The sequence below is a fragment of the Triplophysa dalaica genome, chromosome 14 (genome assembly GCF_015846415.1).
Source record: "Triplophysa dalaica isolate WHDGS20190420 chromosome 14, ASM1584641v1, whole genome shotgun sequence".
Taxonomy (NCBI): Eukaryota; Metazoa; Chordata; class Actinopteri; order Cypriniformes; family Nemacheilidae; genus Triplophysa; species Triplophysa dalaica.
The window spans coordinates 7,123,578-7,140,170 of NC_079555.1; the positions used below are offsets into that span (position 1 = coordinate 7,123,578).

A 16,593-nucleotide genomic window follows, 5' to 3' on the forward strand; every position below is an offset into this window, starting at 1 on the left:
TCTGACTGATATTTTAAACTATATTTGTATAGCAGTTAAATCACATGCTGCATGTTCAGGATGTGTTAAAGTGGCGCTGTGAGTTCCAGCTCGTGTCATTTCCTGATTCTGTTCCCCCTTTATCCCCCGTTTTCTGTCATCTCTTGGCTAACCCTACCAATAAAAGTTAGCAAAAATGCCAAAAGTACAAAAAATATAGAGCCTCCATTAGGGGAAGTGAGTTTAATACCCTGAAGACAGATAAGATCCAAAGTCAGCTATTAAGAGCGAGTAAGTTTGGGAATTTTCGTGTTTGTGTGTTTTATCCTGGTACTTGGGAGAGGTGATGAGCTCAGCAGAGAGATCGGAGTGAGGGAGAGGCCCCTGAGGTGCCGAGGGGATGACGTAGGCCCCTCCTAACCGCCCCTGAGGGAGTGCTGCAGGGGTGCTGATTGAGGTCCTGGATGACTGCAAAGTGCTGCGTGTGTGAGATACAGCAGGATGGGGAAGTCCCTGGGCTCCCTCTAACCCTCTGCTCTTCCTCCGCGACTCCTCCCTCCATCCCTCTCTCCTTCATTTCTCCCTTTCGCGCTCTAACCCCATTTGCTCGCGCTAATCAGCCTTTTTCCCCCTCCGCGTGCCAAAACCACCTCCGTTCCGTGTGGACTCAGTCTTGAGCATTCCGAGTCACCTCTTCTTTATTCTTTTTCCTTCTCTTTGTCTCCTTTATTCTCCCCCTTTTCTCCATCCATACTTTCTCCTGTGTTTGTTTGTGCCGCTGTGTTGAGGCCCAGGGGGCCGCTCGCCATCTCTTATTTAAAAAGATAAAAAACCTTCCTTCCCTTTATTCCCTGGGAGATGATGTCGACAAGGACACTGGCAGGCTTTTCCTGGTATTAAATTCACTTCGTTTTTTTCTTTCCTCCTCTGTGGAAAATGTGTGCAGAGTTTGGAGAGAGTGGAGTGTGGGGGGGGTTAGAGTGTAAGTGGTGGAGAGGTTAGAGGAAAGAGTTGGAGCTCCGCCCCCCCCCATCCACGGGCCCCTGAGGACTTGATTGTGGCCCCTTCGGATTCGTCCCGTTGGGGGAGCGGGCCGGAGGTACACCCCCTGTTTCCACTCTCTCTCTCTCTCTCTCTCTCTTAGCCTCTCTCTCTCCACCCCGTGCTCCCTGAGATAGAAAAACAACCCGTCCCTCCCTGGCCCAGAGGGAAAGAAGCGAAGGAAAGGAGAAAAGAGAGAAAATGAGCCAGGTCTGACACTAGAGACTCGGCGAGAGATGGTGGTGGGGGGGTCGGTCGAAGAAAAGGAAGAGGAGGAGGGAGGGTTTATAGAGACAGATGCAGACGCTTGTCATTTTTTCGAAAGTGGAAGCAGGGAGGGGGGAATTGTTCTTTATAAGTGCCATCAGAGCTGTGAAGTTGAGCATTGTTTTTTCTGCTTCCTGTCAAAGAGCTGGAGCAGTGCTTTTATGGATGCGTTCACACACACATACACACACACTTTGAAACAATAGCTCTAGAGACTTTGCTTTGTCAACATATAGGACAACGTCTGATGCACATTTGCAGGGATCAAATACATTATTACTCACGCACACCGACGCGCACAAGCACCCAATTTGTGTGTGTCCCCGACTATGATTCATTGTGGAAAAAGACTGCTCATATCCCTGTGCGCTGGCCGATAGGGGCTGTAATGGACCTGAATTGAATTATTTTATTTGTTTCCTCCCTCAGCTATTGGTGGGCCTGTAGGCCCTCTTAACTCAGCCAATCAGAACGCTCCATTCTCTCTTCCTTAGTCTCACCCACACTGGGCGAGTCGTTGTGACCTCACCCGTAATGGGAGCTTTCGGTCACCTGTGTATTCCTCAGTCAGACAGGGAGCTGTTGTGTTCGAGTTTTATTTGGCAGCAGGGCACTGAACCAGGCCTATTTATGACCCTCGTAATGGCCTACACTGTCAAACTCAGCACATGTTAAACTTTTGAAGTAGCCAGATCGAAAGAAGGATATGAGAGAAGAGAATTTTTTTTCATCATTTTTTCTTGTACCACCCCTGACTGCTCGTGTACTATAGATGCAATGCGATGTGCCACATTTGAATAAAAAAATAATCGATTGTGGCTTGCTCTGCATCACCGTCATGGCTAATGCAGACAAAAATTGTCTGAGAAAGTTGCTATTCTAATGTGTTTGGTTGTTGTATCATGTGGACAAACACTGTTATGTTTAACTAAAGCAATATCATCCAGTAAGAAATGCTTTGGGTGAGCCAGAAACCAATGTAATTCTACAGGGTGTACTTTAAGTGACAGTTTATCCAAAAATAAAAATTCTGTAGTCATTCAGTCATCCTCATGTTTTTCCACACCTGTATAAATGTATTTGTGTTAAACCAAACAGTTATTTGGCACCATTGACTACCATAGTAGTTTTTTTTAGTTTTTTTTTACTACTATAGTAGTCAATAATGGCGCAGAACTGTTTGGTTACAAGCATTCTTCCAAGTTTCTTTGTGCTCAGCAGAACAACAAATGAATACCGATTTGGAACAACTTGAGTAAATGATGAAAAATTTTCATTTTTGGGTGAACTGTTCCTTTAAGACCAACTACTCACCGAATTTAACAAACCAAGATGTGTGGTAGAGGACACAGCATTAGCATGGCAAACTCTAATGGCCCTAAACTTTCTCACATGACCCCAACTGTTGGCCCCCCTAACCAGAGGATCATCAAAATATGATTTTGGTTTGTGTACGTGTATGCTTCAAGTAAAATATCAGTCAGTCTCCTGGCCTCTTCACATGCTCCATCCCCTCTGGAATCTAACCTGAGCTGCCTTCAACCATGCGTTCTGGCTGCTTTCCTCCCAGCTTATGGTTTAATTTTGGGAACGAGAGATGGGGTGTGCAGCAAGAGGACAGAAAAGATGATGACCGTCGGCTACATCACAACCCCAAAATTACCCTCTTTCTCCATGATGTAGTGGACAGTTTAGAAAAGAGGACACAAGCAAGAGATCCATCTCTCTATCCCTCAAGTGCTTTTGTGAGTCTCTCCCTTTCCGCTCGGGTCTCGCTGTCTATCTCATTTGTGTCCCTCACTATTTTTCTTCATCTCCCTGCACGAACCTCTGGAGGTCCATAATATATTTTTAATTTCCCCAAGGCAGCGACAGGAAAACAGTTTTAATGTGTGAAGAGGAGGTGCACGACTGCTTCTTTGTGTCTATGCATTAGCATGTGGTCGGCACATGCGACAATGCGCATCCACGCCGCAAACGCTCGTGGGCTCTCGTGGTGCCGTGGCCTAGAACAGGTGATGGCATTGGTGAGCAGCTGTATGGCTGTTTGTTTGTTCCGGGTGATTCAATTCCCATCTTTCCATGACGATCTCTTTCATCATTCGTCTTTCTTCTGTGTGTCTGGGTACACGGGTGTTGGGTGCTGGGTCTCCTGAGAGGGGGAGCCTGGTACAGAGTAGCTGGCAAGCTGGGGTCCCGAGGGGCTGCACGGTATTGTGGAAACACAGTAAGCAGGGGCCGGTGAAGCCAGAAAGAGAGGTCTACTTGCTTTAAATAGGTCCCGTGTTTACCGTGTTAGGCTCCGCGGTCCCCCGAGAGACCACGTGCATGCACTGCACCTGCTCAAGTGCTGGGCCATCAGGGGCCCCTGTCCCAACTCCAACTTAAAAATACAATATGGATGACCAGTGTTTTTTTAAGTAGCTAGTGGAAATTTTTAAATTGGGGTGACTGATTTGCACTGATTTGCTAAGTATTGACATTTGCACAAAAATACAATATTTAACGCATTAAAGGTCCAATCCATATTTTTTTGTATGATCTGTTGACATAAATGCTATATAATATAGATAACTTTGTCTTCAGAGGTGTTTAAAGATGTAACATAATGAAGAGTTATGTTTTTATTACCTTAGAAAGAGCTATTTCTATTTACACACATCGTGGGTCCCCTTACATAGAAGTCGCCGTGTTGTTTCTGCAGTAGCCCTAGACGGACAAACTGCTCTACAGAGCACATTTCGAAACACATTATCTCCTTCAGTAAAAAAGTGAAAATGTGAAAACATCTTAGTCTTGTGTCAGCCAGTGCTTCGAAAGAGGGGGAACAGTGGAGTGAGCCGTTGGTTACAATTCCCAACATCACCGGCAGATGTCGCTAAATTTCATAAACTGGACATTTAGGAACAAAATATGTGTATTATTTAAGAACACTTGGTTGATACTGATACAAACTACTTTATTTCCATTTAAGCGAGTTGGCATTATTTTACAGAATTGTATAAAATGAAACTATGTTATACTTATGACTCTATACAGGACCACTCGGAAATCCCATATACATAAGTTTTACAAAGCAACGTGAGTCCATCTCATTCAAAGGTGCTGTAGCTGTGGAGTCCATATTAAACCTGGATCACACCACTTCCCTCTGTTCAACATCATTAATGTGTTCTATCAGAGAGCGTGTCCGCTCCAGTTTTCTGGGGCAGCGTGAGAGATGGATTTCGACAGGTAGGCTGTGTTCATATGATGAGATCAGACATCCCTAATCGAGCTCAGAGCAGCACTACAATTTCTTTGGTCTCTCTGACTAATGCAGCCTTGATCTGGTTTACATTTGGCTGCGTCTGGTTTGAGTGTGTGTGTGTGTGTGTGTGTGTGTGTTTTTGTGGCGTAGTTGAAAGACAGCCTTGTGCTTTAGATGTTGTTTTAGGAAAAGAAAAGGGACCAAGGGCTTGTTGAAGTTGGAGCTGATATTTTCCAGTACAGCACAGTGTAGCTGGTGCTTTAGTTGGGGTTTAGTAGTGGAGTGTTGCTTGTGTTTGTGTGTATGTAAGTGTGTGTGTGTGTACCACTTATGTGTATGGGTCATAATATTTGTTCCAAATAAAAAAAGTGTCTATTTACATGTATTTGCAGAAAATGAAATCTGGAGAAAAAAAACAGAACATATGTCACATTTTGTTTTTCAAATTTCAATTACTGCAAAGAAAACTGCAAAGTTAATATTCACTTTGAAGCAATACTACAGTCATATTTGTATATATATTTAGGAAATGTAAAAAAAAAAATTTTATGTGATAACATAAAACATGTCAGGTTTGATTTTGTTGAAATTTCCTGGACCGGAATGGCCTAAATATGTCTAGAGATGCTAATAAAATTTGGAATTGTCTCTTATTTCTTCCAGCAGTTGTATATATAGGTAGTTATTTTAGTTACATGTTTACAGTTGGTTTTATAACTAGCATGCTGACTGGGTGCTTTAGCTGTCAGATATTTGGCTTAGTGAAACATTTGCGTTTATTAAATTCATATCAGCTTAAACGTCAAAAGTAAAAAAAAATATTGCATGCAAATATAACCTCATGCATGGATTTCATTTTAAAACAGTTAAACATGCATTATATTGCACTTACACACATAGTTCAGCATAGCTAAGGGGAGACACAATGGCGGAAAGGGAAATGGAGATTTAAGGGTTGTGGTCATAAAGAGAGTTCTCTTGCTAAAGTCTCAAAACGTTTTATGCAAGTTGCTGAGTTGTCGTCTTTACGAATCGAAACCCGCAAGCGCAGAATGGAAGGCTTTTTATTGCAACATTTACTTTTTATATTTAACGTTACTGAGCGTTGTGGGCGATCAGTTGATTTCTTGGAGATGTTGGTGACTGTGGGAGCCGCAGACTCTTAGCGGCACTAAAGCATCTTCTGGATGCTTTGACGCTTTGTCATTTTGCCGTTCTTCCCCTCGCGTGGAGGATGCCTTGCGGTGTCCATTAAGGGCAGCATCACACCGACGCTAATTATTTCCCGCTCTCTCATGATGGAGGCTGCGCCACACTTAAACAAAAAACACATATCAACCTAACTAGGGGTAATTAGCAGGTCCCTGTAAGGCGGGGCTGTGCTCGGCAACATGACTGCTCTGTGGATTCTGCTAATTCACTTCTCCTCATCTAATTACCCCACACAAACATGGCTGTTTGTCTTTCCTGAGAGAGAAAGTGTGGAGGGGGGCGAGGGGGGGCTGGTATCTTGGCGATTGTAGCAGCCCCCCCAACCGCTGCGACTACTATTACCCACACACTCGACCTGAGGCTCATCGATATAAAACAAACACAACCTTATGTAATATAGAAAGTAAGAAGGCTATTAGTGCTGTTTTGAATATTGCACAAGTCATAGAAGAGAAACAGTCATTAATATATAATGCTAAACTGAGCTCGAAATAGAGCATCTCTTTTACCATCAGAAGTGCATGTGCTTTAAAAAGTTAAGCTTTATGCATAGAAGATTGTTTTCTTTTGCATTTGAATATGCAATCTACCATTTTCGAGCGGTTACCCACCCCTGGGATTGCTTTTAATGACTGCAACTCTCAAGCACCATTGGACTATTTTATTATATATGAATATAAATATACGCTCTGTTAGAAACGGCCACAGCTGTTTTCGAGGCAACGGTTTGAGTTCCTTTTTGTGAGAATTGTAAAATGCCTTAAGAATTGCAGCTGCTTCAATTAAATCCTTCATATTGTGTTTTTAACTTAATTAAATTTTATTGTGCTGCTTTGTGTTGATCGATACAGTAGGAGATGGTAGAGTGGAAAACTTGGTGGAATGGAAAACCAGGACAGAGGGCTTTCCAGGTCGGATCTATTTCATGCATGGGCACTAAGCACACGGTGTCCTTAAATTAATTTAAACGATGAATTTGTATTTGCGCGTGTGTTTTACTTGGATGTAATATGTGTGCGTGTGAGCTTTTGGTTGTGGGACAGGCTGTCTTTCAAAGATAATAACGCACTGCAGAATGAAGGCCAAGGGCTCCAGCTGGCACAGAGAGAGAGTGAGGTGGGCTTAGGGCACGTCCCATGCTGAGGACCCCCAAACACTCATTAACACGTTGCTCCGGCACATAAAGAGAGGACAGCATGCACCCTAACTTAGTAGTGAAGAAATACTCTAAACACACTCGTGTACGTGAACGTAGGTGTGGTGGAAAGAGTTTGCCATCTGGGATGGTAAAAGTCGCAGAAGAGAGAGAGAAAGAGAGAGAGACAGGTGAATCTTTGTCATCAACATATCAAGGTAATTATTCTTAAACACTGCTGTGTATCTATTCTGCTCTGATAAATGGAGCTTTCAATCAAGTTTTCCACATAGCTATCCACCAACCCTTACCAAACACACACGTGTGTGAGCCCTCTCACAGTATTTGCCCTGTCATGAGCTGCTGCGTGCGTATATCTGTTCTCCACCTCTAGGACACCGAATGGACACGGCAGCCCCCCACACTCATTTAAACAACCATGGGCCACCTGAAGCACAACATTACAAAAATATTAAACACTGTTGTATGTCGCGACCACATTTCTACTACATTTACAGGCCCAGTTCCCACAGACTTGCACTTCACGCAACGCTAGCTTGACAGCTATTACGGTAATGAAACAAAAATAGCTGCACGCTTTCTGACACGAGCGGCGTATATATATGTTAGTGGCCTACGGAGCGCAGACATGAAATATATGAGCGCTAAGAATATATCAGAGAGACGTTTTTTGGAAGGACTTTCTTAAAAATCGTTAGTCTCCTCAGACGGCACTCTCCGCAGCCCTGATGTCATTGAGCTTGACCGTGCCACAGTCAGTCTGTGCTTGAAAACACAGCGTGGGAGTTCGGAACGATTCCGCTAAGCCTTGTCGGTCTTGACCTCGAGTCACCTTTGCAGGCATCGCGTGTAAATTCGAGCGTTCGCAGTTACGTTTTGTTGCTTTAGCTCATGACTTTTAGCTTTGAAGTACGCTGGTATATAGTTGATCTTAGAATGTGATAAAAATACCCTTTAGGACAAGCGATATCTTCTGGGAAAGTAGCAAAAATAAGGATGACTCATCAAACACCACAAAATTTTTGGCCAATAAGTTAAACTCTCTGCCACCTATGATCTTTAAAGGTCTTCCTAATGTTATCCAAACCGGAGTGACTTTCTTTCTTCCGCAGAACAAAAAATAAGCTATTTTAAAGAACGTTGGTAACCAAACAACGTTGGCTCCATTTCCATTCTATGGACACCAAACCATCGAGACATTTCTCAAAGTGTCTTCTTTTTTGTTTCACATAGGAGCAATGTAAACACATTTGTAATGACATGAGGGTGAACTAATGACGACAGAATAAGTATTTTAAGGTATTTTAACTCTCCCTTCAAGCGTTCCTTAAATGTACGAAACCGTCTTGATAGTTTTTGACAAGGGCTTCAGAAGAGCCGCTAAATATTCCACAAACTCGCTATCGAGCTCACCACCGCCCCTGTCCTGCTTCACGCCTATCGGTCTCCCTTTACACAACCCCTACGACACATTGTGTTTACGTGCGCGTTTGGCTTGTACGTGTTTGTCAAGGCCGCGGTCGGAGGCGGGAAGACTCACAGCTGAGGTGTGTGATGCGTGTGTATCAATCTTCTACTGCAGCGAGAGAAATGGAGCCCTGTAATGACGGTGGCCCTGCACTCTAATGGAGTGTGTTCTAGAGGGCCCCCTCCAGAGACTCCCCTCCCCACTTCCCTCCTGAGAGGGCATACGCTTACCGGAAAGGAGGGGAAGAGAGCGGGCGGTGATGAAAGAAACATGCAAAAGGAGAGGAATACGGGAGGAATGGAAGAAGGATGGAAGAGTTTAATAGGTAGGTTATTGGCGCAAAGGGGTTTGCCGGCCACTTTTATCCTTGTCTCAGCCTCCTCCTGCGCGCCAGCCGCGCTTATGACTGGAGAGATGGAGGGATGGAGAAAGAGGAGTGCGGAGGAGAGGTAGAGAAAGGTCCCTTCCTGCTCCTCCCTCGTTGCCATGGTAGCAGGTTGTGCTGGCATGTGCCTTAGTTGGCAGTGCCTGTACCTCTGGCATGAGGGTACCTGGGGGAATCAGTGTGTGTGTGCGTGATTGAGTGAGGAAAGGTAGGGAGTGTTCAAGGGTTACTGCCACCATCCATTTTCCCCGAGATTAGAAGCTCTCATGGATGAAATAGTGTAGTTAATGCACCTTTTGTGTGTTTGCTTGCGTGCGTGTGTGTGTGTGTGTGTGTGCGTAACCGCTGCTCAGGGCTCTATCAGCGTAGTGTCAGTTAGGGGCCGTTCTCTTCCCTGTCCAGACGGCGTTCTCACCACTGGACAGATGGCCATACCCCTCCTACCCCCAGCCCTGCCCGCACCACCTTCCAAACCACCATGACGCCCCCACCTTCACCCCCACCTCTGCTCTGATGGGGATGAAATAAACTAGAGCACCTCAACGCTTCCTTATCCAAATGCCCCTCCTGGTACCGAGAACCCCACACACATCTACAAACCTCTCATTTCGCTCCCCCCCGGCTCATTTCCACCTGCCGTCCGTGCTGGGCTGGAGCCCAAAGTGAGACCCTGGCTCTCCTCCGGCCGGTCTCCGATCCGCAGGCCCCATTAGCGTGGTCTGCTGCAGAGCGTAATGCAGCGCCAGGCCTGGCCAAATTAGAGCTGATCAGAATGTGTGGAGCGCAGGAATGGCCACCTCCTGCTTCTCTCTGATTGCACAAGTCCAGGATGATTAGACAGGATGTTAAGCCCGGGGGAGCCGGTGAGGAGCCCTCCCTCTCTCTGGCCTCCACTTCCTCCCTCCTTTTGCCGCTCCCTCTGCCCTCATGTTTCCTCCTTTTCGCCTGCTCTTTTTCTTCTCTTGTTATTGCCTCGTCGTTGTTTTTCACTTTGTGTTCTGTAGGATCTGTGGTGCCTAAGAGGTAGATCACCTAAAAATGCAGATGGATCACGCAAATACAAATAACCCTGCTCCGAAGTGACACATACTGCATTCTGAAGTTTTCTGATACCTGTGAAGAACTGTGTTTGGAAAATACCAACATTTTCTTCTCTAGTCCACATCTGCTTTCATTATATAGACTCGATCAACTTTGAGATCCTGCTTAAACTCTGTTTTGTGTCCCGCAGCTCCCACTAAAGAAAGAAAGTCAAACATGTTTGTAATGACACAAGGAGGACTCAATTTTTGGTGAACTGTCCCTTTAATTTGCTCAATCTTATCAGTGTCTCCTGCTCTAATTCTGTCTCCGGATCTCTCACATTTTATGTGTCGTCTTGTCTCGCTCCACTCTCTCTTTCTCTCTCACTCAATCGTGCTCTCTCCTCCCTCTTCCTCCAGTCTCGTGTGTAGTCCTTTCAGCGTAGAGCCTTTAATGTGATAATAAGGTGTGAAAATGGAGCCACAATGGCGGAAGGAGGATTGCAGTGGCAGATTTCTTCACTGGTCCTTACCGCGTGCCACCAGCGACCGGGTGGCTTACGCCCAAGCGGCTCTTGAAGCCTCGGGGCCCTCTCATGCACTCTATTGTAGCGGCTCACAGGAGCTTTGATGCAGTTTGGACTGCGACTAGACATACTTAAGCTGGGATTTGGGCTGAATGGCTGTGATTTGGGTCATTTCGCAAACCCCATGAAATGCTTTTCCCTACGTTGACATTTTCTTTTGAAACAGGATGTAGCTAATAAGTTCTGGCACAGAGATAAACCATGATTTTGCTACAAGCTAATTGATTGCAGGTATCAATAGTGAGGGTGATTATTTTAAGTCATAAAAGCATTCGATCGGACTAAAATGTGTGTAAAGTCATGAATATTTTTGGTGTTCTTTTTCTGGACGAGAAACACAACCTCCAATTTATATTCAGCACATTAAACATTGCAGCACTCTAAAGTTTTTCTTGTTGTTTTGAAACTCTAATGTTTTTCTTGTTGCTTGTATATCTTACATAGAGTTTTTATAATAAAGCCTTTTTGCTTCTCCTGACATTTGCACAGGCTCTGAATCAGCACACATATATAAAGTACAATAAATAACAACCATCAAATAATTACTACGTTTGATTCAGCTGTTGCAAGCAGTCTCTGGCTCTCATATATTTCCCCTTTCTCTCTGGTGTGTATGTGTGTGTGCACAGATGCAACAGTATCAGAGCGAGACTCAGAACGAAAGGAGAGCAAGGCGGCAGGAGAGGATGGAGAACAGAGTGTGACGAGTCATGATGAGAGGGTGGGAGAGGAGGATCTAGATGATGACTCTATCTTCACCTGTGACAACTGCCAACAGGACTTTGAGTGCCTGGCAGAGCTGACCGAGCACCGTACCAACCACTGCCCAGCAGGTTTGTGTGTGTGTAAATGTGTGTGTGTTTTTTAACGGTGCCATTCATGAGTTGACTTTGTGGATTCCTGCCTCCTGTTTAAGCAACCCGATGTAGCAACATTGGTTTTAATAGGGAATTCATTATATTCCTATACGGTAATATCCAAGCCTTGCAATGGCAGACATGAAACCTGATTGAAAATAATAGTTTTTGAAATTCCATTTGGTGGTGCAGGATTGACGCACGGCGGCTTTAATTTTTGATTCCTGAGGAAATAATATTGGTAGAAGTTGGAGGCAGTGGGGTTAGTCCGAGGCCGCTGGCTGTTCGAGAGTCAGTTTGCTCCCGCGGGAGACCGGTGTTTTAAAGCTAACACGCTGTATACGTGCACAATAGCCGTTATTACAATCGCGGTAATTAATGAAACGCTGAAAGCGGCCCTGCAGGGGCATCTGCTTCCTAGCAGATTAATCAAGGGCCGCTCCTTAACAAGCATAAAAACTGAGAAGAGAGAAAGACAGACAGACCAAGAGAAAGACAGAGAGAGAGGGAGACTCGTTGTTTCAAAACAGAACAGTCTTTGAGAGTATATATAAAAAATATATAATAAATCCAATATAGTATACATAACTATTTCTTAAGAGGTGTATAAAGACCTAACATAATGAAGCGTTATGTTATTTCTATCAACATACACCGCGGGTCCCCTTACATGGAATTCGCCATGTTGTTTCTACAGTAGCCCTAAATGGACAAACTGCTCTACAAAACGTGTATTGTAAATACGTTATCTCCTTCGGCAATGAGTGAAAATGTGACAACATCTAAGTGTTGTATCAGCCACCGTAGTGCTTAGAAAGGGAGGGCGTAGTGAGCTGTTGCTTGCAATTTGCAACCTCAATGCTAGATGCCGTTACATTTCTTACACTGGACCTTTAAATATATATTTTTTATTTAGTTTGTTCAGTTGAATGTTTCATAATATGCTCAAATTATAATTTTTTGTAATAATAGTAAAAGTAAATATAAAAAAGGACAGTCTGTCGCTGTCAAATCCTTTTAAGTTCTCGACACACTCCTGGGAGCCGGTCTAGTGGGTGAGAGAGTAGCATCCCGCTGGTGACTTCGTCAGATAAGGGACAAACACACGCCATTTTGTGTGTGTGCGAGTGCGTGTGTGTCAGGGAGGCCATGTTGTGGAGAGCGGTGGATGGTTCCCATGGCCCCTAGGAGAGTCTGGCCAATATCAGCACACCAGCAGAAGGCTCATAAAGCCACTCTATCAATTTACAGTTATTATTATGATCGCACACCCGTCAGAGCAGGAATATTCGCTCTCAATTCAAGCACAGCCACACCACGCCATGCCACGAAATGAAATTTCTATTCCCTTAACAGAAGAGAGACACCTGGCTATAGAATTACACCCGGAATCCTGTCATACGTTTGTGCTGGTGTGTGTTTGTTTGTGTATTCGCCTGTGTGTGTGCGAGCCTGCCTCATATTTACACAATTGTTTCCGGCTTTCGACAATAATATAACCTCTGATATGGTTGCTAGCAATCCCTGTCGCCATTGTCTTTCTCCATCTGACTCGTCATCTTTCTCTTTTTTCCTCTCTTCCCTTGCTGCCATTGATCGCCGCTAAAATGAGTTCCACAGGAGACGATATTAGAGATGAAGAACGTCCTTCTATTCCTTCACACGTCTTTGGCTTTACTTATACATTGCATTACACATGTTTCAGTTTCCTAACACTTATATCTTTACCTTTTAATACCTTTATATTTTTTCAACTAATTCAGTGTACAGCAGGGTCCAAGAATGTGGACATTTTATAACATGACATTGCAATCTTTAGGTGTCATGAGGACATAATAGTATAAATAGTTTTCTAGATTTGGTTTTATTTCTAGGCAAATGTGTGACGACATTCTCAAAGCATGTTGGGATATTGAATATCATGAAATTTAAAGTATTAGATAAACTCCAATTGTTCCAAAAATAATAAAGTGACATTTGACTTTCAGACCCCACCGTACTGTGATTTCTTTAAATAGGTGTTTATAGATTAGCTCAAAAGATGTGGAAAAAAATGAACTTCAGTGCACAATATATCTGTTTTCATGTTTTTGTGCCTAATTGTTTACAGCAGTCTTATTTTTTTAGAAAAAAATACCTTATTTAATATTCCTACATTTATCCCTCATTTTTTTTGGCACGGCACTTTTCTAAATGACCCCGCGCCCCTGATAACATGTTTGTTTACAGAATTGCAGTCACACATTTATTGGCACTGCGGTCTGCGTACGCGTGCATGTTTGCGCGAGATCGCACTTCACTGGTTCTTGGACGCCTCAGTATTGTCTAGTCTGTGTGTGTTTGTATTTGCGTGTGAATCTGTTGGGTCATGAGTGTAGATTAGCGTTTGTGAGCACAAGTATGTGAATGTGTGGGTGATAGTGGAGTGTGTGTGTGTGTGTGTGTGTCGTACCGTGGGCTGATTCTAAGGGGAGGCTCTACTGGAGGAAGAATCTGGAACACTGGTTCCCTGAGGAGCGCTTGGAAAAAACCTCAGATCAAATGGAGAACATTCACTGCGCTGCTTCGCTCCACTGCCCTGCAACCGGCCAAGGTTGGGCCCTGGCTGTTAACAACACTCACCTCTCTCTCTTTCTCTCTCTCCGTTCCCTTTCCTGGTGTCCCCTGTGGCGTTATGCAGCTGACCGTCCCTCCCTAGTCTGGAACAGAAGGCCCTATAGCCTCCTGGGGTAGGCTCAGTTGAAGAAAGAAGTCAGGTTAGACTTCAAAGTAATGTCCGTGGACCAGTCCGGCCCGTTCAAGTAGCACTCTTGCTTGCCTATATGTGTAGATTTTATCGGACAGTCGTGACCATAGAATATATACCCATATGCATATATCCAAAGACATATTTTCATAATCAACTAGTTTTTGCCTGAAGTTATTTTGAAGGTATTTTGCATTGTGAACGTCCAACAGCAACACAATGCACTGCTGCTTAAAATGGAAACAACAAAAAGACAAAACTAGACAACCTTACTGGGCGACCGTCGTCACCCATCCCTACCTACAAGCAGCTCATGTGGCAGGACCGGGGGGTGAACATCAGGCTGGGCACAGGACACACACACAGGGGTGAACACTGCATGACAGCTGAGCTTTTCTAGCTTGTCCCAATCAAAATTCCTTTGACCTATTTCTTTTAAAACTACACATTTCAAACACACACACATCTGTGTATAGGATGTATGTCGGCTTGTGTTTCCGAAACAAGAGCGAATGAGAAAGACCAGATAGAGGACTTTTGGGAGTAAGCCAGAGAATGCTTGAGTGAAGCAGGCAGCCGTGTGGGTAAACGAGAGAGCTGTCAGTCAGCTGGGGGGGCGGGCTCTCCACCTGTCAGATACAAATAGGAGGCGAGTGCTAATTAACCCGCCTTCAGAAGACTGAGGGGAACGGCAAGCGCTCCAGAGAGACAGACTCGGAGAGAGAGAGACTGAGCGGGGGGGTTGGCAGTCAGTAGAAATAGCTCTACATCGCTCACACTCTCTCTATCACTGCTCAGAGAGAGAGGAAGGGTGGGAAGATGAATTAGAGGGAGGTGTTTCAGGTTTTTTGGGGCCTTTTTTGCCACTTTTATTTATAGGTGTAGGGGAGATAGGACAGGGAATGATTGGTAGAAACAGGGTGGAATGGGGTCAGTAAATGTCACTAGCTGGTTTCAAACTCTCAACGGCCCCGGGGTTCAATGTGCACGTGCGCTGTCCTCTAGGCTGAAGGCATTGAGCATCAAACTAAGGATTTAGCATTTTTTTTTAAATGCGATGCCATTGAAAGAACTGTTTCTTTTTTCACCTTTTATAGTCCAATTCAGAAAATGTTGGCAGCGCTGGTCCAGAAGAACTTCCTGTTTCAGTTTTTTATTTTTTGAGATTTAATTGTATATGTTAGATTTAAAACTTAAATAAATCTAATTGAAGCCGAACGTGCTTCTGGACCAGTGTTTACATCTTGCGAAATGGTCTATATTCTTAAGAACTTTCTTCCCTCTACAAAGAACCTTTGGTGAGACAGAAATATGATGTGGGTGTTAAAGGTTCTTTATGGAACTGTACAGCCGAAAATGACCTTTTTTTTTAATCATGTTTTTTATTGTTATCATGTTTTAATGTGTTCGGTAACTGAATTTACTTGAGGCATTATTACTTAATCAAAACAGTTTGATTGATATTATATGGATTGCACAGTAAAACAACATTTTGCAAATGAACACTCTAAATAGTTATTTTATTTTTACCTTTTATTTTTAACAGTGTGTACTTAAAATCCCATTACAAACAAAACAGTGTTTTGATATTTTTGAGCATTTGCAAATAACGTCACTTTTTGGCATAGATGAGATGAGACGAGCCCCAAAATTAAGTGTTTAAAAAAACCTGTTATTTTATAAAAGTAAGATGTGTTAGTCAAGTGTTACCATTTTTGTTAATCGTTCAATGGAGACACTGGTTTGAATTCCGACCATTTTTTTATTAAACCCAGAAAAATAGAAGCTTAACTTAACTGCCAGTGATCATCATGCAGTTTTATTGCGTGGAAAAGAGCAGATTTAGCATTTTGATAATAACTCTTGTGTTATTGGTAGCTAAAGGCATTGTCAAATTAGCCAAAATATATGAACACACAAGGGTGGGAGATGTGTGAGAATGTAAGAATGACAGCCGCTCCAATTCCTTGAAAATCACAGAGCTTTCTGGAGACTTCTGTCAGTGCAGATTCCTTGTGGCCTTGGTAAATCTCTCTTTCTCTCTCTCTTTAAATCTGTAACATTCAATGCACACAAACTCATTTACTTTAGTAGACATGCTCACTCACTGAGACACACAGAGCTGTGTGCCCGCTCCTCTGCAGGCAGGCGGCTGGGTGGGGAGTTGTGTGCCTGGCAGGCAGTCAGAGTGTAATGGGGGGTATGTGACGGGGCCTCTGGGTGGTTTGGTCCCTTGAGAGACCGCTGTCACCCCCCTCATTCTAACACTAAACACACACTCAACAGCCACACTCGCCCACGGCATTTTGTACCACAAATGCATATTCTTTTTTTCACCTATCCATCCATCTGTATGTAAGTCCCGGCTAACCAAAGACCCCCCAACTCCTGTCTGTCGTCACGGCAGCAGCTGAATCCAGGGAGGCCAAGACTCTTATTAAAGCTGCAGATCATTTTCCATCTCCCTTCATCCTTCAGAGAGAGAGAGAGAGGGAGAGAATAGTTTGCAACTTGATCTGGCTGTACTGAGAGAAGAGAAAGCTGTGCAAGGACAAACTCCCATTCTACTGCCTTAAATTACATTTTAAGTTTTATTTTGTGGATAGATGTGTATTGACATAAA

General features: G+C 43.8%; 1 protein-coding gene across 3 annotated transcripts in view; it reads left to right on the forward strand.

The window, feature by feature from the left end:
- The window catches only part of znf423 (zinc finger protein 423), a 146,253-nt gene that overhangs the window by 33,380 nt on the left and 96,280 nt on the right, over positions 1–16,593 (forward strand). For all 3 annotated transcript variants that reach the window (XM_056765742.1, XM_056765745.1, XM_056765743.1), the window contains one exon: positions 10,997–11,200. In XM_056765742.1, coding sequence (XP_056621720.1) covers positions 10,997–11,200 — 204 coding nt within the window. The remainder of the gene's footprint in view (positions 1–10,996; positions 11,201–16,593) is intronic.